The sequence below is a fragment of the Callorhinus ursinus genome, unplaced genomic scaffold (assembly GCF_003265705.2).
Source record: "Callorhinus ursinus isolate GAN/ISIS: 27379988/994484 unplaced genomic scaffold, GSC_fseal_2.0 scaffold13, whole genome shotgun sequence".
Taxonomy (NCBI): domain Eukaryota; kingdom Metazoa; phylum Chordata; class Mammalia; order Carnivora; family Otariidae; genus Callorhinus; species Callorhinus ursinus.
This window is the reverse complement of record NW_027397075.1, coordinates 12,304,812-12,331,479: the sequence shown is the minus strand read 5'-3', so window position 1 is coordinate 12,331,479 and position 26,668 is coordinate 12,304,812. Positions and strand designations below refer to the sequence as shown.

Below are 26,668 nucleotides of genomic sequence, written 5' to 3'. Positions count from 1 at the left end.
GCCATGTCCCCTGTTGGTGCTGCCACACAGGTGCCCTGGAGGGCAGCAGCTGCCCCTTCCGAACAGCCCTGGCTGTGCTGAGTAAGCCCAGCCTGCAGTTCATTCTGGCCGCCGGTGTGGCCCTGGTTGCTGGCCTCCTGGCCTGGTACTACATGTGAAGGACCCATCGTACCACGTTGGCGCCCTCCTCCTGAGTGACCACTGGCCTGCCCCCACCTCCACCGGTGACTAAACTACCACCTCAGGTGACTTTTCTTAAATGCTGGTTTTGAGAAAACCAATAAAGGCCAGACGCTAAAGCCTCTGCCTGTAGCGTCCTCTCTGTGGACTAGACGCTGAGCTGGCTGTAGGCCCACCATTCCTGCAGCCATTAGGCCATGGTCCTGGGAGCAGCCAGCGCAGCTCAGCAGATCTGCCTGGGCCTCTGGAGCCAGCTCTGCTCCAGGGGCCTCCACACTGCTCACCCTGAGGCTCCTTCCCTTCATACTTCCTTATGTTAGCATTTAGGTGGGTACCTTTCCCCTGATGGGAACAGAGCAGCCAGCAAGCCCACACTGCTGTAGCTCTGTGGGAGGGAGGGGTGGCTTGCACCCTACCTCAGAGGCCTGGGGAGCTCCGTCCTGAACAGCCAATCCTCACCCTCTCAAGCAGAAACTCCAGAAGAGGGGAGTCTGTTTAGCTGTGGCCTATCTCCTCCCTTGACCTGTGTAAATGCTACAGCACTCAATAAAGTGGACTCTGACAGCTGCCTCCCTCTTTCCTGGCGCCAGCATTATCCTTCTCAGCCACTCCTGCTCTTCCTGTGCTCCCAACACCCCTGGTCACCTCACAGCCCTTTGCCCAGAGCAAAGCCACTGTGTCTCACAATCTGGTCTTGTGATTCTCTCGGAAGTGCCTGGGAGGTTTCCTACTTTTTGAAACAATTTGTTTATAAGTAAGGATAAAAAGTATATACTTGTATTATAACAATCTTTGTCTAAAATACAAATGTGAACTTAAATATTTTTATTGATAGGAATCAGTTTCTTGTTTTATATATTGAGGATCTGCAAAAGTTTTATTCAGAAAAGGGTTAAATGGCAGGGAAAACATTTGTCTTCGACTACTGACCAAGCCTACCCATTTTTCACAGTTCAGATGAGGGCTAGTAGGGGTGGAGCTGGCTCAGTACCTGGGGGCTGACTAGCTGCCCCCCATTAGCCTTCAGACCAGAAGCCTCAGCCCCGGTGACTCGGTCTTGCTTAAGGGAGCAAGGGTATTTGCCTGCAGGGTGGGATGACCCTGAGCTAAAGCCAGGGGGCTCCACCCTGCAGACAGTGTGGGCATCTGCCGTGGCATGGAGATAGGTGAAACCAGTGTCAGAGATAGGAAGGTGCCCTTTGAGCGCAGTGAAGCCAACTCCTACCCCAACCCAGTCACAGCTAGAACCCCACGGCTTGTCCACATTGGGTTTGGGTGTGGTTTAATCAGATACTTAGTGTCATCCCTGGGCAGTCAGTGCAGCACAAGCACAAAGACCCCGAGGACTCAAGCCCCTGTCCTTAGACCACTTCTAGCCCCCACCCTCTTTCCCTCAAAGAAAGAAGCCAGGCAAGAGAGCAGAGGCCCAGGGCAGGGGAGTGAAAGGGCCAATTTAATGAGAAACTACAAACTGAGACCAGCCATGATTCACAGTGACAGGAGGCCATGCAGTGGCAGTGCGAGACCAGGAGAGGGGCGGCAGCAGGATACAGCGGTCCACGTGATCAAGTTCACAGACAAACCATTCACGAAATACAGTGTGGGCTCAGGCCCAGGGCAGGTGTCCACCAGGGCACTTCCGCCACTTGGGGCTGCTCCTTCCTTGTCCCCAGCCTGTCCCAGTCCAGTGCCACAGCTGCTCCTGCTGCAGTACCTGCTGTTGAAACAAGCACAGTGACAGCAAGTCAGCCAGGGCCCAGGGCCCAGGGCCCAGCACTTACTGAGAAGAGGATCCATGGAGCGTGCATGACAGATCTGAGTGTGCTTGCAAGGAGGCCCCTTCTCTGTCATCTCCAGTCCTAGTTTGGACACACCAGCCACTGGGCAAAGGTCTTGCCGATACATAGCAAGGACATGGTATGGACAGATGGGTTAGGCTCCTGGGCATTCCTTCTGGCCCTAGCAAAGACGGGGGTTGTGGAGGGGTGGCCAGAAAGGGAGCTGGGTGGGGGCCAGAGGCAAGTCCCTTCTTAGCAAGCCAGGGCCTAACCACTCATCCCACGACTTTGCAGATATGCTGACCTCTCTCCCTTACTCCAGGGGACTCCTGGGCACTTGGACAGGGTGTTAAGAGTTTGAGAGTTCAAAGAGCCAGAGTCATCCTTCTAATCATCGTGTCCACCTCTAGCACCCCAGGAACAAAGCCAGGCCTTAGGACTCTGTCCTGCTTGGGTCCACTCCCCCACTCTTGGCCCAGGAGACAGAAATAACTGTGGCTATAGGTAGAGCCCCACTGCAGGCTCCAGGTCTGCTCTGGCTGCTTTTGGTCCCAGGGAGAGTTAGGACCAAATCTATACTTTGTACAGAAATGGAGGAACGAGACCCCAGCAGGGAGACCGTGCGAGGAGACCCTTCACAGCTTCTCTTCCTGATCATAAACACCAACCAAACCAGCAACACACAGGCTCAGTGCTATTCCCCTGCCACTTGCTGACCCTTGGCCTTAAATCCAACAGAATTTTTGCCGCAAGAGTCAGATGCTCAGGGAAGGGCAAGCCAAAGAGGACAAGACTTCCAGGGGACTGGTGGAATGGCTTCCACCCCCAAGTGGGAGCAGGGAAGCGAGCCACTGAGCGAGGGGAGCAAAAGCACAGGGGGCCAGACTGACAGCAGGGAGTCCAGTCCCGGCTCCGTTAGCACAGGCGCTTGTACGTGTAGATGTAGGCTTTGCAGCTGGGGCATGTGTGCGTCACATCCTTGAAGTCGTTGATGAGGCAAGGGATCAAGCAGCAGCCCAGATCACACCTGAATCAGAGACCGGGAAGACGGGGAGGTGAGAAGAGAAGGCACGGAGGACATGCAGGCCTACTCCAGCTTGGCGGCAGGTGGGCACAGCCCCCACCCCCCAAGCGCCCACATCACCTACCCCATGAAGCAGCAGAAGAAGCCCAGCACGAAGTTCATCAGGCCAATCTCATAGGAAATCTTGGTGGTGATGGCCTGCTGGCAGTGGGGACACACTGTCTGTACAGGGGCGCCCTCGAAGATCTCTCCCTGCAGTACTGTCACTGTGGTGGCAGCCCCTGAAGGAACTAGGACTGTGGCAGTGTGGCCCCCAGGGCCAGCATAGGGCCCTGGAGGGTAAGGCCCTGGTGGATAGTAGCCCATGGGTGGGTGGGGGCCTGGAGGAGGGTAGAAACCTGGAATGGCACAGAAGACAGAGTAAAGACAGGTTACTGGCTTGCCACCTGCCCTATGTGGCCCCTAGGATACAAGGGGAGGCCTCTAGGACCGGGCCCTGGGCCAAGGTGACCATCTACATTCTCCCTGCCCTGTGAGACCAAGACAGAGAAGCTACTTGGCCCAGCCAGACATGGCAGAGCCAGGAAGAAGGCCTAATCTCTCCTCGGTCTCAACTTGATGTGTTTGCTCCTTGCCTCTGACACGCAGGGGACCTCAACCACAGGAGGGAGAGCCTTGCCACTCACCAGCCCAGCTCTCTTATGCACACAGGGCTCTTGGCCCCACCAGCGTCAGATCCCGCACTGAAATACTAGGGACTGGCCCACCTCAACCTGGGGCCACCTATGCAAGAGCCCTGGGCCTTTCTTTGGCCTGAGGAATCCTCAAGAACTGCTGGCTGAGCAGGAGCCCAGGCCTCCCCATGGATTCAGGACCCTGGCAGGGAGAGGCCCCCACAGCACCCACGAGTCAGCACCTGCCACTGCGCCTGAAGGGCCTTCCCGGGAGCTAGCCCCCCTCCCAGCAGGGCCCAGGGCTCATGTGGCTTGCCCATAGTACCTGCACAGCAGTGCTTTGCTTTAGGACACCTTCCCATGTCCTCCATCCACGCCCACAATCAACGCCCCCAGCCCTGAGAAAACACTGGGCAGGAGGACCACCTACCTGCAGCAAAGGCTGGACGGCGGCCCAGATAACACGCTGGATGCTGGACTGGGCAGACCCCTGGGCTCCCCTTTCCTACTTACCTGGAGGCATGTAGGTGCCATCTGCATTCACATGTGGGGGGATGAAGCCAGGCTGAGGCATTGGGTGACCCGGTGGCTCATAGGGTGGGGGACCAATGTCTGCCGGGGGCATCGACATGCCCGGAGGGGGCTGCATCACAGCTGGGGAGGTACGGCCTGGACAGAGAAGGGCAGGGAGAGGGAGCTCAGAGGGCGGTGGCTGCAGAGTCACTGGGAGGGCTGCTCCAGGCACCAGCTCCTAGGAGCGGGGAGGGGCAAGGCACAAGGTACAGGACTGCCAGGAACACTGAACCCTACCTGGGGTAGGTGGGGCTCCGCTCTTCTCCTCCAGAAGGGGGGCTGTGGGACCTCCAGGATAAGGAGGGGGTGGCTCGCTGGACATCTCTGCTGCTTCTGAGCCTGGAAGGAAAGCCGCGACATGAACTAAGCTCCCAGCCCCCGCATGCTGGTCACGCGTGGGTCTGTGACAGCTCTCTGAGCCCCAGCAGCTCAGGTGGCCTTTCACGCCCCCACGTCAATCTCTGCACTCTGGGTGGGGACAGGGCTCGTGGACTGGGACGGATTCCTTCAGTAGAGTGGTTTAGAGTCAGCGGGCTCCCTCTAGGCCTGGGAGATCTCCCACCATCACCAAGGATAATCAGGCCCAGAGCAGCCACCATCCCCCATCATCCCCGCTTCCTGTGTCAAAGCCAGAAGGCAAGGGTGCCCTGTGAGGAAAGAAGCTGGTAAGGCAGACCCTTCCCCCAGGGCAGGAGGCTGCCTCAGTGCCAGAGCACTATGCTTGTGGGAGAGGATCTGGGAGACTTTTTACCTCAAGTCCCAAGTACTCAGAAGGGGAAGACAGGAGAGGCTCCTTCCACTGGCGGCCTGAGCAGACACGCAGGGCTCTAGGGAGCTGTCCTGGGGGGGAGAACAACAGGCAGAGCCTCAGCACTAGGGCGAGAGGCACAGCCAACACACCCCACCCCATCTGGCTGGTGGTTCCCACCGGCATAGCAGCAAGCCGCCTGCTTGCTCCGCTTCCCCTCTCACGGCTGCAGGTCCTGTCCGCTCCAGGCTCACACCAGCCCCCACAGACCCACACCTACTGCAGGAAGGAAGGAGAACAGGCTTCTCCCCACCCCAGCAGCTCTAGAGCCAGCTGTGCACGCAGGGCCCCTGCCCCGTTTTTGTGGAGGACAGGGTGGGAAGACACAGAGTGAAACACTTCCCTCATCTCTTTCCCTCCCAAGGCTCACTGAGCACCTGCTGCTGGGCCCTAGGGGAGACGCAGGAAACCAGGGGGCCTTCCTGCCTTGGGTCAGCATCCTGTCTCCCTTAGTAAGGCACTTCCTTTCACTGTTCAGCATAGAAGGTTTGAAATTAGTAGCATTTTGAAGTGAAGCTCAGTTAATTTTTTTAACTGAAAATAATATAAATCAGAAAAAATTCTCAACAGTACAAAGAGACACACAGTGAAAGCAGCTCTCCCAGGGCAGCTCCATCCGAGAGCCCCGCTAGAGGGAAGTTCAGAATGCCACCGGAGCAGAAGGAGCCTGGAGTCAGTTATGTTTATTAAATGTCACAGATCAGTGGCAGGGCCCAAGAGATCAAGTCCAAGCAACTAAAGAAAAAAACTGGATGTCAGTAAAATTAAAAACTTGGGCTTCGTGGCGCAGTTGTTTAAGCAGCTGCCTTCAGCTCAGGTTGTGATCCCAGGATCCTGGAATGGAGGCCCACATCGGGCTCTGTGCTCAGTGGGGAGTCTGCTTCCTCTCCCTCTGCCCCTGCTCTGCTCTTGCTCACTCACGCTCAAATAAATAAATAAAATCGTTAAAACAACAATAAAACCTTGGGCTTCAACAGGCACCATCAAGAAAGTGGAGACAGTTCCCAGAACGGCAGAAAAGTTTTACAGATCCATCTGCTAAAAGACTTGTATTTAAAATATATGAAGAACTCTAACTCATTAACAAAGACAACCCAATTAAAAAATGGCAAAAGATCTGTATACACCTTTCTCCAAAGATAAAAAAAAAAAAAGCCTAATAAACACCTGAAAAGAAGCTGAACACTTAGCCTAGAGGAAATGCAAATCAAAACTACAATAAGGTACCATTTCATATCCATGAGAATGGCTACAGTGAGAAAGTAACAAGTATTATGCGGAGACAGACACAGGAGTTCTCCCACTGCTGGGGGCGGGTGGGGGTGTGTGAAATGGCCGGCAGCTGTCCCTGTGCTAACACACAGTTACCACATGACGCAGTTCCACTTCTAGGTGCGCACCCAAGAGAACTGAAAACCACACAAGAATTTGTACATGAATGTTCACAGCATCATTATTCATAGTAGCCAAAAAGTGTAAACAACTGAGGTGTCCAACCACTGGCAAGTGGATAAACAAACTGTAGTGTACGCCTCCAGTGGAAACGTACCCAGCCATGACCAGGAATGAGCCTGCTATAGCCTGGATGAACCTGGAAAACAGGCCGCTCAGAGAGACCAGACAAGAAAGCTTACATGTGGTGTGCTCCTTATGTGAGGCGCCCAGAACAGACAAATCGAGACAGAAAGCATACTCGTGGTTGTCATGGGCTTGGGGGGGGGTGGGGGCAGACAGAGAATGATGAATACGGGGTTTCCTTTTGGGGTGATGAAAATGTGCCCAAACTGGCTGTAATGATGGTTATACAATTCTGTGACTATATGAAAAACCAGTGAATTGCACACTTTAAATGGGGAAATCATACGACAGGTGGATTATTATGTCAATAAAACTTATTAAAAAATAGTAAGTTTGCTCAATCTCACCACCTTAATGCAGCTAGTCTCCCTGCATGCCCCTGCCCGTCTGTATGTAGTCATGTGTATTTTTATATACTTGCTGTTGTGACAGTTTTAACATCGTGTCCTATATATTTTGTCCGTCTTGCAAGACCCCATGACCATCAATTTTAATATTCCCTAAAATGGGCTCATCACTGTTTACCTGACCAACCCTTATTAAAGCATTTAGAATGCTTGTTACTTTAAAAAAAAAAAAAACCAACACCACCACCAACAGGGAAAACCTCTGGCTAATGCTCTTTCCCTTTCTTGGATCATTTTCTTTGGTTAAACTTGCCAGAAATGAAATTACTAGGTCAAAGGGTATGGCCATTTTGTGCCTTTGAGAAGGATGATGGCGATTTATAGTACACACTTTGGATACTACTGTTATCATTAATTTGTAATGTTAAAATGACAGTCGGTACTTATTTCTTTGACCACCAAGAAGCAGAACATGTCACAAGTGCTTGTATATATTATGACCTTCTCTTCTGAGTTGCTACTTATAATAATCCTTCAAAGACATGAAAGCCAAGAAAAAATGGGACTTACCCAGGTCACGTGGCATGTAAGAGAAAGAGGTAGAGCTGAGTGTAGGACTCTGCATGACTCTCCCACCCACCCCTGCCTGCAGATGAATTTCAATAGCGCACGATGAAGGGAAGCTATAGAGCCTCAAATGGACATCACACAAAGTCCCCTTCCAGGCAGGACTGGCTGTGTGTGCTGGGCCCGGAGATCCTTGCCAGCCCACCAGGCACCCGCCTAATGGCAGAGAAAGAGGCTTGTCATGCTTCCGAGGAAAACTGTGTATCCTGCTGAGTGTCTTAGAATACGGGCCAGCACCTGTCACAGACTCCTATCCTACCAGCATGTGGGATGCCACAGGTGGTACCACTGTCCATCTCAGCCCCAGCTCACCAGGAATCCCGCCAGGAAGAAAAGGTGCACTGTGCTTGGTGAGCCACTGGAGCATTTTCCGGTGCTAGGAGAGAGGAACTAGCCTGGGTCCTCCCGGCCCCTCCATGTCCAGAGGGCACATACCACTAGCACCACCCTCTTGAGGATGCAAGCATGGCCTGCCTTTTCATCAACACACCTAGTTCCGGTTTCCTAGAGCACAAGATTCTACTTCTGGAATTCTGCCATCATAATGATGGTACAAGCCTGGCACACAGGGCAAAGCCCTTCTATGGTATCCACCCAACTGAGCCATCCTCTGTACCTAGAGCAGGCACTGATGTGTGCCACATGGACGCCAGCCACTGACTGGGCCACCACCTGCTTCCACAGCTTCCCTCGGCCAGCACACCTGTTGCTTCTCCGTCTCCCCTCCCCTCCACACCCATCCTCCAGCTGCCTTCTGGAGCTGTCAACTGTGGCAGAGACGGGGGGCAGGACACTTCAGTATGAAGGGGAGAGGTTGGGGCACCTGAGTGGCTCAGTCAGTTGGGCGTCTGCCTTCAGGTCAGGTCATGATCCCAGGGTCCTGGGATCAAGCTCCATGTCAGGCTTCCTGCTCAGTGGGGGTGTCTACTTCTCCCTCTGCCTCCGCCCACCCAAGTTATGCTCTCTCTCAAATAAATAAAATCTTAGGGGAAAAAATGAAGGAGAGAGGTTTCTGAAGAACGAATTGTGAACTTTTCTGGAATTCAACCCTTAGTTCCCCGAGTGCCTCCCAATATAAAACCAAGGGGCGTGCCATAAAACTATGTTGTCTAAGGTGCAATAAAAACTAAGAATGCTATGATCTTTAAAAAGAAAAATCAGGGCGCCTGCGTGGCTCAGTCGCTTAAGTGTCTGCCTTCAGCTCAGGTCATGATCCCAGGGTCCTGGGATGGAGCCCCACGTTGGGCTCCCTGCTCAGCGGGGAGCCTGCTTCCCCTTCTCCCTCTGCCTGCTGCTCCCCTGCTTGTGCTGTCAAATAAATAAAACCTTTAAAAAAAAAAATCACATGTCAGGGCACCTGGGTGGCTCAGTTAGGTTAAGTGTCTGCCTTCAGCTCAGGTCATGATCCCAGGGTCCTGGGATCAAGTCCCACACTGGGCTCCCTGCTCAACTGGGAGCCTGCTTCTCCCTCTCCCCCTGCTGTGCGCTCTCTCTCAAACAAAATCTTTAAAAAAATCACACATCTAAAAGCAAAACAGTTTTCCAATAAAAATGCACACTGCTCAAATGACGCTACAAATGCAAATGTGGAACCTGAGATGGCACCCTGGCAACTTTGCTGTTGCGCAGGCACTGCCACACTGGTAACTAGAGGCTATGGAAGGGGCTGCAAGACCCAAGTCCCCGCAGTTTGCAGTTCCCCTGAGGAGAGGCAGGCCTGCAGTCCTGGAAGCTCAGTGAAGTCAGCATGCAGCCCTGGAAAGCCAAAACATGCCTCTTAGTCTCCTGTTCCCATCTCTTAGACGTGAACTGTGAAGAAACATAATCGCCTGAAAACCCTCCCAAGTCTGTCGCACTGAATGGGGCTGCCCTGGGGCCCAGAGGATTTTATGGATGAATAGATGTTGCCACTTCTGGTTCTCAGAACTGGAGATCCAGCTGACCGCTCAGCAGCTGGCCAGCCAATGAGGTGCTGACCCCAGCAGCACACAGGTGTGAGGGTACAGAGCGGGGTACCCAGAACACCAGGGCGTGGGCTGCACTCCACACAGGAGAAGTGCTCTCAGTGAGCCATAGCACATTACACAAGAAGGAAAAGTGTTTTGTTTTGTTTTTTTTTTCTTTAAAGATTTTATTTGAGAGAGAGGGAGGGAGAGCACAGAGGGAGAAGCAGACGCCCCGCTGAGCAGGGAGCCCCACTCAGGGCTCGATCCCAGGACCCTGAGATCATGACCCGAGCCAAAGGCAGATGCCCAACCGACTGAGCCACCCAGGCGCCCCAAGAAGGAAAATTCTTACATGAAGTTCTCCTGTCACAGTGGAACAGTGCAGGTACGTGGGTCAGACGCTCATCCCATGCAGGCTGCAAGGGCAGTGTATTCCGGGGACATGGATCTTCCATGCCTCTGAGGACTGCAGAAGTCCAAGAGATGGTACTGAGTATGCACCTAGAGAAGCAATAATCCTGACACCCCTGGGGTGCTTGCTACGGGTGTTCAACTGTCCTCCTCAGCCCTTACGGGGCAGCCCTGCTAACATCTTCACGTTAGAGAAGGTGAACACAGCTCATGTCACACCCAGGGTCACATGGCCTCACAATAGCGTTTTAGGTGTTTTCAACGATTTCTCTTTGAGCTTTTAAATTCCTGCTTACCAGTTTTTCAGCACAGTTTTGGGGATGCTGAGGAACTTCCCACTTAGTCCTGGATAAAAGTGACATGCCACTGCCCCAGTCCCAATGGCTCCTACTTTAGAAGCCACTGGCCCTTGGGAGACAGCTGCTTTCCAGAGGCTGGAAGTCTATTTGAAACTAATCAGTATCTGGAAATGCGTGAAGAGTGGAGGTTACTAGATGGCACCCGGGCACAGGAGCCTCAGGGGTCAAATTGACAGAGGAGATCAGTGTCCCCTGGACTGCATTTTCAGGATGAGGCGAGCCTGCCAGTAATGGTCCTGACCCTTGCCAGGGCAGGGAGGCAGCATGGGCCAGGTGGCTGATGAGTTAGAAGGCTCAAGATACTTGAGAAGGTGCAGTGGCCTCCAACAGATACCCTGTGCCTGCAACCTCTCCATGCTGTTACCACAGGCCTGTGTCCAGATTAGCAAGAAAACCCTTAGAATGGAAAGGGCCATAGCCTGCCCTTGTAAGGGGAACAGTAAGGCCCTGGAGATCTGGGGGCAGACGTAGGGGAGCCCCAAGGGACAGGGGGTGGTATGCCCAGGAGAGAGGGTCCTGAGTGGTCTCTGGCAAGAGAGGCAAAGGCAGGCCTGTACATGCTCCTTAGCCTCCTGGGAGACAGAATGGGGCCACTTGAGGCCCAAACTGGCCCCTGCGCCCACAACCAACACAGCCTAACTAGCACCCACTGTGGTCTTACTTAGAATTATTCAAGTCACCCTAAAACAAGATGAAGCCTGTCTTCACATCTGTCTGCAGACCCACTGCCCGCGATCTCATCTCACTTTCCCAAGGACGGCAGATGCTGGGGCCTCTGGGGGCTGCCAAACATAGAGCCAGGCCCTTTTCTGCAAAGCTGCCCACAGCTCCCCTCCTTAGTCCAGCAGAATTCTTTAAAAATATTTTTTTTTAAAGATTTTATTTACTTACCAGAGAGAGAGAGACAGTGGCAGGCAGAGGGAGAAGCAGGCTCCTTGCTGAGCAGGGAGCCTGATGTGGGACTCGATCCCAGGACCCCGGGATCATGACCTGAGCTGAAGGCAGATGCTTAACTGACTGAGCCCCCCAGGATCCCAGTCCAGCAGAATTCTGAGTGCCACCTGCTGGACCAACAGCCCCTAGAGCTGGGCCCTGCTCGGCACTCAGCGCAGGTCCACTGCAAAATGTAAACTTCTGCTCCACATCCCAATGTTGGAAGCCCCATTCCACCTTCAGCCGTGTCACAGAGCAGCCCTTCTCCTCGGATGAACTGGTGGGACCAGGAGAGAGTTTCCCCAGGTGTGAGGAAGGAAATGACTTCCTGAGGTGCCTGCTATGGGTTTTAGGGTGTGGGGCCATGAAACAAGCAAAACTGCCTTATTGCCCCCCGCCCCATCCCAGGCCCCGTCTGCATCCAACACAATACTCTAAGCAGCTACTGACAATGACAGCTCCAAGGACAGGAAGGCAAGAACCCACCCACTTCTCCCATTCACAGGGGGGAAAGGATTTACCCCATGTCAGTCATCAGTTAATGGGAAAACAGGGCATACATGAAGAGTGTGGCGCTCTGGAGTCAGACAGCCCTGGGCTTGAAGCTGGTGGCCTTGGGTGAGTCACGGACCCTCCCTGAGCCTCAGTCTTCCTGGGACCTGGGACTAGAACCCCTGCCTCCTGGCCAGGCTGCGTGCAGAGTGGTGACAACAGCAGGTGCCCAGTACCTGGCAGGGGAGCAGAGCACTTTTGGGTCCAAACACAGGTCTACTTAGGGGACGACAAGGCTCTGAAATTAGACAGTAGTGATGCCAGTACAGCTCTTCCAACATATGAAAGCCACTGAACTGTGCACTTTGAAAGGGTGGATTGTATGGCACATGAATTATAATTACATCCCCCCAAGAGCAAAGCCCACCCAGGTGTGGATAGTTCTGTGTGCACAGTTATAAAAGAGAGATGGGGAAGAAACACCCCAGACACAAGGATCATCGTCTCTGGGGTTGAAGTTCGGCAGCCAACGGTCAAGAGAGGTGAGGATTTCTGTCATTACAGACTTACACACGCATATTTTAAACAAAAAGGTATCTGTGTATTTGCAGAACTAAAATTTTTGAAAAGAATACAATCTTAGGACAGAGCTGAGATGGGCAACTTCAATCCCTGGTGATAGGAGGCAGGGGGTCTCCACCTCCTTGTGTACTGAGCTCAGTGGCTCTCCTCTGGGTTCCCCCACATCCCAGAGAGGACTTAAAAGCAAAGATTTTGGGGCCCTGGGAAAGGCCTCTGGCGTTCTGCTTGGCTCCCAACTATTCATCATTCATTGTAGAGAGCTGCTGTTTATCCAAAGCTGGGCCAACTGGCAGCAGCCTACGGCAGCCCAGGCGGGCTGCCCATGGGAGTTGGGAGGGCCTGGGCCCAGGCCAGCAGGAGACACTCCTTCCCGGCTGCAGCCACAGCTGCAAACCCAATTCTGCAGTCTGAACGGTCGGTCCCGCACACAGCCAAGGGATACCCCTGCTGCACCACACATGACCTGCCAGGGACACACACTGACGCTCCCTTCTGGAGGAAGGCACAGACCGGGAGGGCAGGGAGGGACAGTCTGATGCTAAGCTCCATCTGTGCACGAGTGGGCATTCCTGGAGGGCTGAGGGGGGGACGCCGGGGGGGGGATGAGGCAGAGGTGAAGGCAGAAGGCAGTGAGGGCAGTGCCTGGAAGGAGAACTTTCTGACACCAGTGTCCCCCAGGATCTGCTAGGGCAGCAGTTCCCCAATGTTTTGGGTCTCAGGACTCCTTTACACTCGATTATTGAGGACTCTAAAAAGGTTTTGTTTTTGTGGGTTATATCTATCAACACTTACCATATTAGAAATAAAAAGTGACGGCTTCTTAAAAGTATTAATTCATTAAAAACATCAATAAACTCATTACATGTCAGTATAGTTAAAATAACTGCCTTCCAAAACAACTGTAATAATGAGACAGCTGGCATTCTCATTTCTGCAACCCTTTTTCACTTCCCTTATGGGAAGTCTGCTGGATTCTCCTCTCTGCTCCTGCACCCAGTCTGTCATGCTACGGTGTCTGGGTTGAAGTACGTGAAGAAAACCCAGCTTCCCAAAGAAAGCAGCTGGAAATGGGAGGGGCGTTTGAAGAGTCTCTTCAGGTACGTAACTGTGGACATTCTCCCATACCACACCCAAACCCGATGGGGTAATACAATACAGAATCTGAATGCATAATGAATTCTTCCTCCTGTTATGTTATAGTTCATCCGTCTACCTTGCATTTGGAATGGCTTTTACCCATGCATGGTTTCTAACAGCACACGTGGGTCATCTGGAAAACACAGGTTCACAATGTGAGCCCCGATTATGAAGACAGAACAGCGCTCATGTGTTTTATATATTCCCCCCACTCAAATCACATTGCTAGCATCACCACCAATCTCATCGGAAAAGTCTTTAACTACTGGGAAGCTGTTAAGCTCACGGTAGCAGATACAAGTTTCCCAAAATTCTAACTTTCCCTTGAAAGTTCCCAGTTTCATCATTGGGAACAAGTAGATTAACAAATTTATCATTGGTGACATTTACAAAAACAAACGTCAGCGGTTTCCCCTTTAGTGGGCTCACTGTTCATTTTCAAGAGAATGTCCACTAAGTCCCCAAGTGTGAATAACCACAGTTTGTGTGTCAGTTGTTCAAGTAAATCTGGAGCTTCACAAGAAAGCTAGTTCAGCTCACAATTCAAACAACTGTGCATGTGCTTTCCCTGAGGCATCTGTCATACTCCACAGGTGCGTGATGTAGGTCTCATGTTTCATCACACAGAATAGTAGAGATGTGCACTTGAGGGTCAAGATGATTTAACACAGTAAATCCTTTTTACTGTTTTTTCTTAAATGAGACCTGTGAGTGTGATGAGCATCATCACAAAGATGATGAGCCCAGGTTGGTGCCTCTGCCTTGAGTCAGACAGCAGTTCGGTCCTCGATGCTTCTGCACCACAGATGTGGCGGCCAACATGGTGAGAACGGCACTGCCATAAAGAGTCCTGACCTTCAGCCCCCTGGCAGCCCCCAGGACACGGCCCCTGCTGTGCTAGAGGCGGCCCCGAAGACCATGAGGGGCTCCACCGCCACAGAGACCCAGAGCGGCCCGTCCTGGTGAGCCTCTGAGCTTGCTGGTGCTGCACCCTGGCCCTGGCCCCGGCCCCGGCCCAGCCTGCGGTGTGCCCGGCCTGAGAGGAAGCATCGGACCAGCTTGGACCCAGCTCACCACTTTGTAGCTGCGTGACCTCACTGAGCCTCAGACTCCCTCATCTGGAAGCAGAGGTAATCATGCCTACCTCCAGGGGTGGGAGCAAGGTTTAAAATAACTAGTGTGTGCAAAATACCCAGAGCAGCAGCTCCGGACCCAGCACATGAGAACACGGGACAAACGGCACCTGCTGATAGCACCATTTACTGTGACCTACTTCCATCAGGAAGGAAAACAAAACAGGCACCGAGGTCTCTGCCACAGCAGCTTCAGCACCTCCCCCTGAACTGTGGGGGTCCTGGTATGTGCTCCTCACAGGATGCGGGGACACTTGGAATCAAACCCCACCTGAGCAGCCCACCCAGCAGAGTTCATCCATGACACAGCCAAGTGGAGGCCACCTGCTCTGCGCGACTCCTGCAGAGATACCAGCAATCCTCCTCAGGGCCAACTCTCCTTTTGGGCAACTTTACGGTCAGTAATGGCCCTGGCAAGGGCGCTCCGCCCCAAGACTCTGGGTGTCTACCTGAGACCGTGGTGGCAGGTTGGTGGCCAGGCAACAGCAACTGCAGGACCACCTTTCCCAGGGGCCTCTCTCCAGAGGAACTCACCTTCCCAGCAGCCACAGCGCTAGGATGTCAGCAGGCCTCAGGGGGCTCCTCAGTCCCCAGGACACAGGTTCCAGGCGGCTGGCCAGAGGCAGGACTTGTTGGGGAAACTGAAAAACAGTTTTCTACACTGCCGACAGCCTCCCACTGCTCAGGAAGGGTTGGAGGCCCAGAGTAAAAGCCAAACACCCTCTTGGGTCCTCTTGGCCACCCAGAGGAGGGGGGAAGCAGAACCCACCTGGCCCCTGCTGAGTCCCTTCACAGGAGGACTGGCCCATAAGTGACTGCATCATCCATATCCCGCCTGCCCACCCCTGGGGCCTGTGTGAGAACAGAGACACGGATGTGCAGAAGCCACGTAAGGACCAGGCAATATGAGGTGTTGCTGACTGGGAGACTTGGTTGCCAGGGATGGGCACTGACACCCTGGGCAACACCACATAGTGTCCTGTTCTCCAACTTCCCAGGGGCGGATTTAAGAACAGTCTGTGTGGTGGCCACTTCACAGAGGCCCTTGGAGGGAGGATGGCGCTTCTTCTGGGAATAACCACCTGTCTCTTCACGATGGTAGTTGTACAGTGTGGCAGGAAGTGAGAGCCCGATCCCTGCCTTCCAGATGCTTAAAATCGAGTAGGGGGAGACAGGCATTAAATCATCACACCAGAAATGCCAAACATAATGAAAAGTGTGACCAGTGGCATGCAGAAGTGGAGGAGACTTTGAAAGCAAAGGAAAATTGGACCTGGTCTGGGGATCAGGGAACGTCTAAGCAAGCCAGGAGGCGGGATTAATGAGACCAGCAGGCAAAGGAGGGGATGTGAAGAGCGGCTGGATGGTGAGTCACAGACTGAAGGAAGGAGGCTGCACCCGCGGGGGTGGGGGGGGCAGGTCACAAGCCTGGAGCTCACGCTCAAGCTGCCCAACTGCTTCAGGGGCACCTGGCCACAGGGGCTGCTCCACCAGAGCACACAGACCATGGGCCCCCACGGGGGACCTGGGCCAAGAGGCAGGATGAGGATCACAGGCCAGGAAGCCCACAGCAGCGCCCCAGCCCTCCTCTTTCCCAGCCCACTCTCCTGAGTGGTGCCCCCATCCACAACCACTCAGTCTTCAGGAACAAAGCCGTCAACTTCCTTCCTTGACCAGCAAAAAAGTTTGAGAGCACAGGGTTCATAGGCATCCTGCCCACCACGATAGACTGTATGACCCTGGACGAGTTACTGAATTCCTCTGAACCTCAGTTTCCCTACCTAGAGCACCACACTCCGTTTTTATTCAGGGCAACAGGGTCTTAACTAAGACGCTCCAAGCCCTTCCTACAGTCACCTGTGACCACGTAACTAAGCTCCGGCCAATAAGTCACAAGCAGAGTGCTGTAAGGACTGTCAGGAAGGTGCCATCCCGGCCAGGGGGACCCTCTGTCCTCCTGCCCTCCTGTCTACTGCCTGGAATACATCTGTGACAGCGCCTGCAACCATGCTTGACCATGAGGTGACCTTGGGCATGGAAGCCATACTAAGGACAGCAGAAGGTGCCCAGGCCCGGGAAGACCACAGAGATACCATGCCAGCACTGAAGTGACCACTTCTCATGTCTTCTATGTGAGAAAGAAACAAACTTGTTTTAGTTGGTAACTTCAGGTTTCCTACTAAATACAGCCAGACCTAATTCCAGTAATCAAAGGGAAACGGAAATGCTGTTTTCCAGCAATTCTCAAACACACTATAGCCAGAAATTACTTGTGATTGGTCAATTTCCAGATTATTAACAAAGAAGGAAGCAGGCATCCTTAGAAATAGTGCTAGTCAGGCTGAAGGTATGCCAACAAGTGGTCCATAACTGAAAGCCTCCCATTACGGACTTCCCACTGACTTGGCTTTCTTGAGCTGACACTGCGGCCTCCACATGGGTTCGCTGAGCAGCCCCTCGGTCTGCCAAGTTCTAGCCCTGGAGGGCCTGGGAAATCCTGCCTGTGGTCCATTTTCCATTGTTCTTACTGATGGAGGCAGGACGGGAGAGGTAATCCCTCCCTCAGACAGCATCACTGGGGGCTATGAACCGCATGTGAACACAGGCTTATCTGATGCCATGGGAATTCTAAATACTTCAAAACAAGCTAAAGTTAAGACACAGAAAGGACCAGAAAGCAGATCTGGTTTTCCCATCTGCCTCTCATCCCACCCGGCCTGAACGCGCCTCCCTGATCCGTATCACGGCTCCAAGAAGCTACTACACCAGCCCAAGCCCACGGCCCCAAGAGGAGGCTTGAGCCCTGGTCATGGCGTCAGCTGACAGGACAGAATCCTCACCTGTGGGTACCCAGGCGCTCGGTCCCACGCCAGCCATCTGGCTCCCCAGCTTTCCAGAGGCATGATGAGGCCTGAGTGGGGTTGTGTGTGAAGAGCACACAGTGCAGAGCCGGCCACACAGTGTTCAATAAACAAATTCTTGCTTGTATCACTGGTATTTAGGAACCGCAAGCAGAGCATGAGAAAGAAGTACACAATTTAAAAAGAGAGAAAAAATACACTGGTTGCTCTTAGAAGCAAAATCAAAAGGCAGACAGGACTCAAAGAATGGTTCTAAACTAAAAAGCAGTAAGATTTCTAGGAACTGTGATGATAATAACAATCATAACAATTTACGTCATACTGAATTCTTGTCAAAGTCCTGGCCAACCACTCTGACTCCCCGAGTGTCAAGAGCAACGGACCAGGGCGCCTGGGTGGCTGTTGGTTAAGCGACTGCCTTCGGCTCAGGTCATGATCCTGGAGTCCCGGGATTGAGTCCCACATCGGGCTCCCTGCTCGGCAGGGAGTCTGCTTCTCCCTCTGACCCTCTTCCCTCTTGTGCGCTCTATCTCTCATTCTTTCTCAAATAAATAAATACAATCTTTAAAAAAAAAAAAAAAGAGCAATGGACCACAGCGGAGCAGGTTAGCACGACAACTCTGGAGGACAATTCTGCTATCTGTACGTTCTATTTGGCTCATTAATTCCATTTCAAGACATTTTTCTTAGAGCTAAGTGAGCATGTGAGCAAAGATTTACAGGCAAATGTCTGTATGTACCAATGTCTTCTGTTCCACCAAAGGGACTAGTTACCCCCCGGTTACCTACATAATGTAACTGTATTCACCCCCAAAACGATATAGACCCATTTTTGTAGGCAGAACGATGGTCTTGATATTGCACTGTAAAACCAGTATGTGTAGGGATTCTACTTTAAAAGTACATGTTTACATACGTATTACACACCAAATGTTAATTGTTTTCTCTGGATGTTAAGATTTTGGATCATTTGTTTATATACAGATACATATACAGAAACTGGCATGTGTAGTTTCTAGTTTTTCTAGGATGGGCAGCTGCTTTGACTGGTTCTTTCCCCAAAAAGGCTCATGGTAATTGTGTTAAATTTATGTGTATTCCTCCTCAGTCCAGAAAGGTGCCTCTGACTATACTCTCCGGGAAAAACAATAGTCCAAGAAGCAAACGCAGGGACTATTTACCAGTTTTCTCTCCTAAAGTGGTGTTACGGTCTTTATATTGGTTTCATGTGAGTCTGGTAGCATGCGTCCGTTCTCTAACCCAGGTCACCTCACCATACTCCGGTAAAATTGAAGATCTAGATCTGTGAAGCTGGAACATAAAGACCATCCAAGGTAGTTCTGGCCTTGGAGACCCTGCCGGGACAGCCAGCACGAGGTCACTTGGCAGAGGAGGGCAGGTAAGAAAAGCCCAGCAGACACACATGAAGCGGAGACAGACGGAGCGATAGAGCTGTGCTTGGGGCGGGGCCGCCGGCCGGGGCAGCTGCGGGGAGTTCGGCCCAGGCCTCCAAGCTGTGGTCCAGCACCTCTTCCACCTTCAGAGGTGCCTCCCAGGCAGGAGGGCCTCCGGAGCTGGACACAGGAGGAGAACGAGCAGCAAAGGGAGGAAAACAGATACAGCTGGAGCCACTAGTGAAGAAACAAGTCATCTGCACCTGTCAGGTGGGCAGGGCTTGGGAACTAAAAGGCCAACTAATTTTAGAAGCAGGATGAGTCTCACAAACCATCACTCAGGCAATCAAAATGAAGCCATGAAAAGAAAAAGTCCTAACCTCTGCCTCCACTAAGCTGACAAAGCAGTCTTTGGCTTGACTCCATTTTAATCAGTTATCTGAGATCAAGACATACCATTGTGACCCAGCTAAAAGCACGAGGCCCTTCGTGCAACCAAGCCACTTGGCCACTGTGGTCATGGCCATCCAGCTGGAAGAATCTTACTTCAGACACAAACCCTGTACCACCGTTGCTGGTCCCGGAGGGGAGCTTAGCCGGCAGCCGGGCCTGGCCCAGGTCTCCCCACCCAACAGTGAGGACGTTTCTGTACATCGTTTACATCCTTCATGCTACAGAGCGTTCTCTCAGTTAAACAGAGAACAGCTGGATGGAGAACAGGAGCTGCAGCAACCTCACCAGTACCAGTGTGACAGGCTTCCAGAGGTCACCCGGATGGCATCAGTCAAAAGAAAAAAGCCAAAAACCAGCAGACATGTCACAGATTTGTCAGTTCCCGGAGCCCACTGCAGTGGTTGGGTGTTGCCGCAGACAGCACGGTAAGAAGCTATGTTGCAGGACCAGTGGAATAAAACCTGAGACAAGAGAACATTCCAGGGCTACGCTCTCCAGTGCAAGCGTCCCAGGGGCTGGGGGCACTTGGACAAGCTGTTGCTGCTGAGCACGTGGGGCCGGCGTCCATGACCACAACATGACGTCCACAGTGGAGAAAGAGTGCGAACAAAGTGCTCTGGGACGTGTGAGTGAGCAACAAATCAGGTCAGTGGTTCAAATTACATGACACAGAAGAGTATATGGAAGTTCAGATTCCTATCACTCTAACGCACATCTGACCCAGAGAGCTTACTCATGCCAGCTGGGACAGAAGAACTATTTTGAATCTTCTCCTTGGGAAAATGAGAGCTCATGGAATATCTGGGGTTGCTTCATTTATGGTCACGTGCGATTTCTCTATGATTCAAACACCTAGAGACCACCTTCCTGGCAGAAATGGCATTAGAGATCACGAAGTCCGAAGTCTCAGCTGACATTCACGACTCTTCAGACATTTACTGAACCCCCCCAGAGGCAGGGTGCTGTGCCGGAGACGGCAGTGGGCAAGACAAGCAGCGCCCACCCCCGGCTGCTCTCTGACAGGAGCCAGCCCAGCTGCTCGGAGAGACCTGATTCATGCCCCATGCGCATTAGATGCACCGGTCTCAGCCCTCTTTTCTCACATGTTCCCCAAACTATCCTCAAGCAGGATCTCACACTCCCAACAAAGGGCTTTTGCACACTGGAATTCCACCAAGGGAGTGTGCATGGATTTCACCATGGCCAGAACAAAAAAGAGAAACGACTGAAGTGAGCCCAACCAGGCCCCCTGCTTTTCCCTTGGGGATGGCAGGGCTTGGGAGGGAACCGGAACTCAGGGACACGCATGCCGTCTGCGCAGGGGCCCAGCTCCTGCACCACCTCTGAGCTCACAGGCAACTCAAGGACTCTACAGGGCAGTTGGACCCTGAGGTGTCTGCTCTACCAGCTGACTTTAGACCCTAGCCACTGAATGTTTGCTTGGCAATTCACCTCTATTCACCTGTGCTGCAGGGAGTGCCAGAACACATGTATACTCCGCTCCCCACCCCTCAGGACTTCACCAGCCCTTCCAAAGCCAGGACAGCTGAAATGCAGGCACAGGACACAATTTCACTCAACACATAAATAACCGGCACATGCTCTGAATCAGCCCAGGCCCTGAAGGTGGGGAAAAACCTGTCTTCGTGGAGCTTACATTTGCAGGGGGCTTGGGGGTTATAACACAGAAACAGGTCAAGTATACAGTTTGTCAGACAGTGACGCATGCCATAGAGGCATGATGATCAGGGAAGGGAGTGAGCGCTGCACGGATGCAATTTTCAACAGGGCGGGCTTCTCAGAGTGGGGAGCATTCAGGCCAAGATGGGACAGGTCACGTGCACAGCTGTGGAGAGAAGGTCCAGGCAGAAAGAGTTAAGTGCAGAGGCCTAGAATGTGCCTGCACGTTCAACCCCCTGGGGGCTGGGGTCTGGGTGGCGTGGGTGCCAGGAGAGTGGGAGGAGCTGAGGGAAGAGGGACTGGCCCTTGAGGGAAGGGAGGCCAGGTCCTCAAGCTGCTAAAGGACGTCCACTTTACTCCCCGAGCGAGAGGGAGGGCTCAGGAAATCAGGCTGTCCAGTTGTGTCTCGGCTCTCCACTTCCTGCCCTATGTCTGGTGTACTAATGTGGGCCCTCAAAGTCCTGATATCAAGAGGTGGCTGCTAGAGGTGGGGGACCGTCAGTTCTCAGCCCCCACCTCCAGCAGGCATGGTTTCTTCGTGGCCAGTTGGACTGGAGCCACAGAGAACTGGGTCATGGCGTGGATCATACGCTGTCCAAATAAAGCAGGTAAATGCACACAGAAATGCGTGTAACCTGAGCCTGACGACACAGGGACAGAGATGAGGCCTGAGCCTCAGGCAGTACAGAATGGCCCAGAGTCCAAGAGCTGACAAGGGGTCACGGGGGGCCTTCTCGCCTGGAGCAGTACAGAATTCTTCTAGGCCTAAGAAAAGCCAGTTTTATTCAGCAGAGCCATCACTATCCAAGTTTGTTTTTTCTTTCTTTCAAGTGACTACCTGTTTAAAAAGCCTTCAGGTTCTTGACTCCTTAATTCAGCCAACATTTCATGGGCCCCTCTATGGAGGTCACTCATTTTGTGGCCCCAGCCCTCAGGGAGCTGCAGATCCAGCTAGGAAGCTAACTCACACCTAAGAAAAATTTACAGAAGATACTTGGCAAAATCCAAACGAGAACCCATGACAGCAGGTGCTCCTGGTGAGAGAAGGGGCGTCTGTGGGTCCCGGCACTGGGGAGGCTTCAGGCACCGGGTGGGCCCTGCAGGCAGGAGGGCAGGGATTCCTGGTCTGGGACAAAAGAGTCACTGTAAGCAGAGGGGAAAGAGAACACTGTGGTCAAGGGCCCAGCCTCCCCAGGCCAGAGTGGCTGCTCCCAGAGGGCAGGGATGGGGTTTGGGGCCAGTGTCTCCATAGCCCCAAGCAGCACATCAAACCTTCGCTGTCACTGGGTGGATAAGTAATGCAGTCTGGCTGGTACTCTGGGAAGGGGCTCTTCCCTGTCCCATAGGCCCTGTGCTGTTAACAGTACCCCAGCCACGAAGATGGATGTTCCAGACTCTTCTCTGGCCCTTAAACCTTGACCTGTCAGCAAGTCCTGCCAATGCCGTGGTTCAAAAAGGTCTCAGATCCACTCTCTCATCTATTGCTCAAGGTTTAAAGGCTAAAGTCTAGACTTGGCCCCATGTTCCACATCTCTCTACTACAACCTACTACAGCCACCCAGACTGTAATCCGCTCTTCTCCAAAGAAACCAAACCTCACCCCTACCAAAGGACCTTCCACAGACCCTTCCTCAACCTCCACACACCTTCCCCCTGCCCTCCAACCCCTGCCTTTCCAGCAAACCCGAGCCTTCCCCATGACTCCCCCCACACTTCATTCACCTCCCACCTAGAGAACGCTGGGGGTGGGGGGCTCTCCCACCAGTGGCCCTGCAGGCCCTGCTCAGCCCCTGGCATAGGTGCGTTGAATAAGCGAGTCCGTGAGGGTTGGGGTTAGCCTAACTAGGTTTCCCATGCTGTTTCTTGCCCAAATGCCCACCACCCACAGCCACTGGGGCAGAACACAGCCTTAGCAGAGATGGAGTCCCTGGCTTCCAGGGATGAACGTGCTCGGTTTATGTCCAAAAATTCAGATAGAAGACCCCCTTTTAGAGTCACAGTCAACTCCATGGAGCACTTTCCACGATGGGGTGGGGACAGCCCACATTCCCCTCAGCCTCACTCCCTTCAGCCCTGCTGTGCCCGTATCTGGCAATCTTCAGTAAACCACTCACTAACTCTGTTTCCTCGGCTGCGAGACCAATGCCAGTGTGGCCCCCCCGCTGCTGCAAGGACCCTCGAGGACGGAGCACAGGTGCGGGCGCTGCCAAGTGGACCTGGAGCACTTCCAAAGAGCAGCCCCTGCAAACACAACTGCCTTCCTGCTGCCTCCCCAGCTTGTAAGACTGTTGCTCTTAATGCTGCCTAGAACCACGACACGTCTCACTTCCTCCCATGGTAATAAGGCTTAGAATTCTCAAACCCCAACCCAGAACAACCCTCCAACCTTCTCTACCTACTTCTGCCTTCCTCTGTTTCTCCTTCAGGGGAAAACACAAACACTGGAATAGATCTGGATTCAGACTGAATCAACACGTAGGGAACACATTACGTTTCCAGCGCATCCAGTTTTTACTGGACCTTCATGACAACTCCTTGTGGTGAGAATCGATGGTGCAGGTTCACCCAGGGGCCAGATCACAAAGGAGCTCACAGCACCCATAGATTAGGAGAACCAAAAAGATGAGGAGAAACGTTTTTCTGGAAAACTGATCCGACATCACCAAACACATCACAACCACTTTTATGGAAACACTCAGAATGTCACTGGACTTCCTTACCCTGCATTGCGTGGTTTTGTGCTGGTTTTACTTCATCTAACATTAGGGGACCCTAGCCTCTCCACATGAGTGGATACAGGTCTTCATCTCACCTGGGTGTTGCTTTTCACCTATCACAGATGTAGCAAGTGAGGTTCTAGGAGGGCAAACGCCTTGTCACACAGCTTGGAAGCGACAGAAGTGCCACCAACGTGGTCTGCCAAGTCTAGACAGTACTGGTCCCAGGACCTCACCTTTATTACCAGAACCTGGTAACTCACAGAGCAGGAGAGGGTCTTGGTCTGCAGGCTCAACAGCGACCAGACCTGCATCTCCCTGGGTGGGCTGCCCTCTCTGGGGGGAGAGGCTTTGCCACAGGCCCAGATCAAGGGCCCCCTCTCCTCTGCAGCACTAAATTGCAATGCAGCCTCTACCACCTCCTGGGGAGACATGCCTGGGAGAGTCCTGACTGCAGAGATGAGGAGCCGGAAGCCCTCTGTGGGGTTCTAGAAACTGGCACATTCCCATTCTGCACACTCCATTTCCAAGTCCCTTTGTGAAGGCCTAATAACCCTCGTGCCAGCCCTGCAAGCCTGGGTCTCCTCCGCACTAAGGGCCTCCGTTATCTGCAGAGCTCCCCCTGCATGCTGCCTTCTCACCAGCATGATGGTTTTCCTTCACATAAGGACAGAGACATCAGTATAAGGTGCCATGACTCTACCACATTTCCCTGTGTCCTCCATGAATAAACAGATGTGCATGTCCTTTGAAGAGTGTTGCTGAAGCTGGAGATGAATTTCTACAGACCTGTCTCCTCTCCCTCTCAGACAACTGAACAGGATTAAGGGCTGGTGTTTGTGCCTACAGAACACAGTACCTCAGCCCAAGGGACTCAAAGCTTGTCAACGGGGCTATGCAGCCCTGTTCCCCTGGAGCCTGAGAAAATACACGGAACTAGCAGATTCAAACCAGGCAAACTTAAACTGTAAAGAGTAGCAACAGAGTATGCAGGCTGACAACTTATATTATTGAGTGTCACTGAGACCTGCTTGGGCAATCTGACTATTGGGATACATTTCATTAGCACTCCCTCAAAACGTTTTTGTTCCCTTAAGTATTACTGCACATCACACATTCCATGTTTCTGCACTTTGTGATTTCAGAGCCATGGCCTACTGTTTTCAAATCTCTGTAAGAACACATGTAAAGTTCCTTCCTGATTCCAGAGGCCCATACTATGGAAAAACCTTCAAACTCCTCCAGCTCCTCAGGGATGGGAGACAGAGATAACCCTTCAATACCCAGGGCTTCTACTGGTTAAAAAACAATAAGCAAAAATTCTAAGAGTCTGCTTAATTATATGCACGTTTAATTATTTGGGAGGAAAATAGACTGATGTCTACACTTACTTTGACATACCTAAACAAACAAGAGTTAGGTTTGAGACAAAATACGATAAAATGTTGTGCGTTCTAGGTGGCGGTCTACTGGCATTCAGTGTAAAGTTTCTTCAACTTTTACGTGTTTAAAATTCTTCATAATTAAATGTGGGGCTGCAGACAAGGCAGAGCTGGCATGCCTCTCCCTACCCAACTCTTAAGTCAGCCCCGAGGTAAGAAAGTGCCAAGGAGAGAGGTCACACTTGCCTAGGCACTGCCTGCCCAGCAGCAGGTCCCACTCTACATACAAAACTGGTATAAGTGCTATGCTCCAGGACCTCCAACCTCTTCACTTTAGGATAAAGGCTCTCAACCCCAAATGTGACTGACAATTATCTGGGGAGCTTATTAAATACAGTCCTGGCCACATCCCATAACTGCTGAATCAGAACCTCCGGGGGGGGGGGGATGGGGGGAGCAGCTGCCCAGGAATCAGCCCTTGGTGATTCTGAGGCAGAGGATCTGAGACCCACACTAGAGACACTCCGAGCGCTAGCTCCTTACCTGACACCTGTTGAGAAGCCTCCTGGGAACATTTAGAGAAAAACAGAAACGCACACACCTACGAAGAAGTGCCCAAAGCTGGGCTCGAAGACGCCGTGGGTTCAACTACACCAAGGTCCTCGACTGCACGAAGCTGGACCCGAAGCCAGGCCTGGTCACTGCCTCCCCGCCAGCCCCGGCGCGTGCGGGCCGAGTGCGGGCGCAGAGATTTACAGACGTCGCCGAGCGGGGACGGGCGGGGAGGGAGAGGCGCGCGGGCCCCTCGGGCCTGCCAAGGTCACCGAGGAGCTCAGCAGGGGCTCCTCTGTCCCCGGGACCCTCCTCCCGACCCGCTTTCCTCGACGAAACAGCCGCCGCGGAAAGCTGGAGATGTTATTTCCCCACCCTTCCTTACAGGGGATGCGGGAGGGGTGATAAGCGGAACCCCGAGGAGCGGGCCGGCAGCCCCCAAGGCACCGACCCCGGCGCCCCGCCCGGGCCTGGCCAAACTGTAACCGCAGCCCCGCGGGTCACTGGCCAACCCAGCGACGGTGCGACGTCAAAACCCCGAAGGCCGCTCTGGATCGCATCAGTACCGGGGGAGGAGGCGACGGACTCGCTGCGCCGCCCCGGGGACCCTTTACCTCGGGAGGCCAGGCGCCCGAGGCCGAACCAACGCCGAGACAGGCCAGGGTCCAAGCGCTGGGAGGACGAGACCCTCGGCCCCGCGGGGCTTTGCGCACACACCGCCCCCCGCCCGCTCAAAGACCTCTGGGAGATGTAGTCCGTCCCTGTGCCTCAGGCGCGCTCCGCGGGTCGGGGAGACCACAGTGCCCGACATGCACCGCGCAGGCGGGGGCTGGGGGCTCAGCGGTCCGAGGTCACCCTCCTCCCCACCGAGCGCCGGGAGCGCCAAGCCTTGCTCCCGGGGGGCTCCGCCGGAAACTGTCTCCAGCGGCCCAGGCGACTCACCGTCCCCGCGGCACCCGCGGCGACCGCAGGGGCAGGAACGCACGCCTCCGCAGCTCGCGGTCGCGCGTCTGTCAGAAGGAGGCGGGTAGGCTTTGGAGCAGGGCG

General features: G+C 53.3%; 2 protein-coding genes across 15 annotated transcripts in view; one reads left to right on the top strand and one right to left on the bottom strand.

Moving 5' to 3' along the window:
* HMOX2 (heme oxygenase 2) overlaps positions 1–744 on the top strand; it is a 36,304-nt gene extending 35,560 nt beyond the window's left edge. For all 3 annotated transcript variants that reach the window (XM_025859043.2, XM_073899579.1, XM_025859044.2), the window contains one exon: positions 31–744. In XM_025859043.2, coding sequence (XP_025714828.1) covers positions 31–158 — 128 coding nt within the window. In that variant the 3' untranslated portion in view covers positions 159–744. The remainder of the gene's footprint in view (positions 1–30) is intronic.
* An 848-nt stretch (positions 745–1,592) lies between these two features.
* On the bottom strand, positions 1,593–26,668 carry CDIP1 (cell death inducing p53 target 1). Of its 12 annotated transcripts, none has more exons than XM_025859056.2 (7): positions 26,564–26,667; positions 4,981–5,069; positions 4,467–4,568; positions 4,170–4,325; positions 3,107–3,380; positions 2,849–2,985; positions 1,593–1,897 (listed from the first exon to the last, which is right to left on the bottom strand). In XM_025859056.2, exons 3-6 carry the CDS (start codon positions 4,549–4,551, stop codon positions 2,874–2,876), a joined length of 627 nt encoding a protein of 208 aa, XP_025714841.1. In that variant the 5' UTR covers positions 4,552–4,568; positions 4,981–5,069; positions 26,564–26,667; the 3' UTR covers positions 1,593–1,897; positions 2,849–2,873. The 12 variants fall into 12 exon arrangements, with proteins under 12 accessions (XP_025714841.1, XP_025714842.1, XP_073755684.1 ...); XM_025859057.2 differs by having other exon boundaries at positions 1,593–1,894; XM_073899583.1 differs by adding an exon at positions 21,941–22,096 and having other exon boundaries at positions 1,593–2,985; positions 26,564–26,664.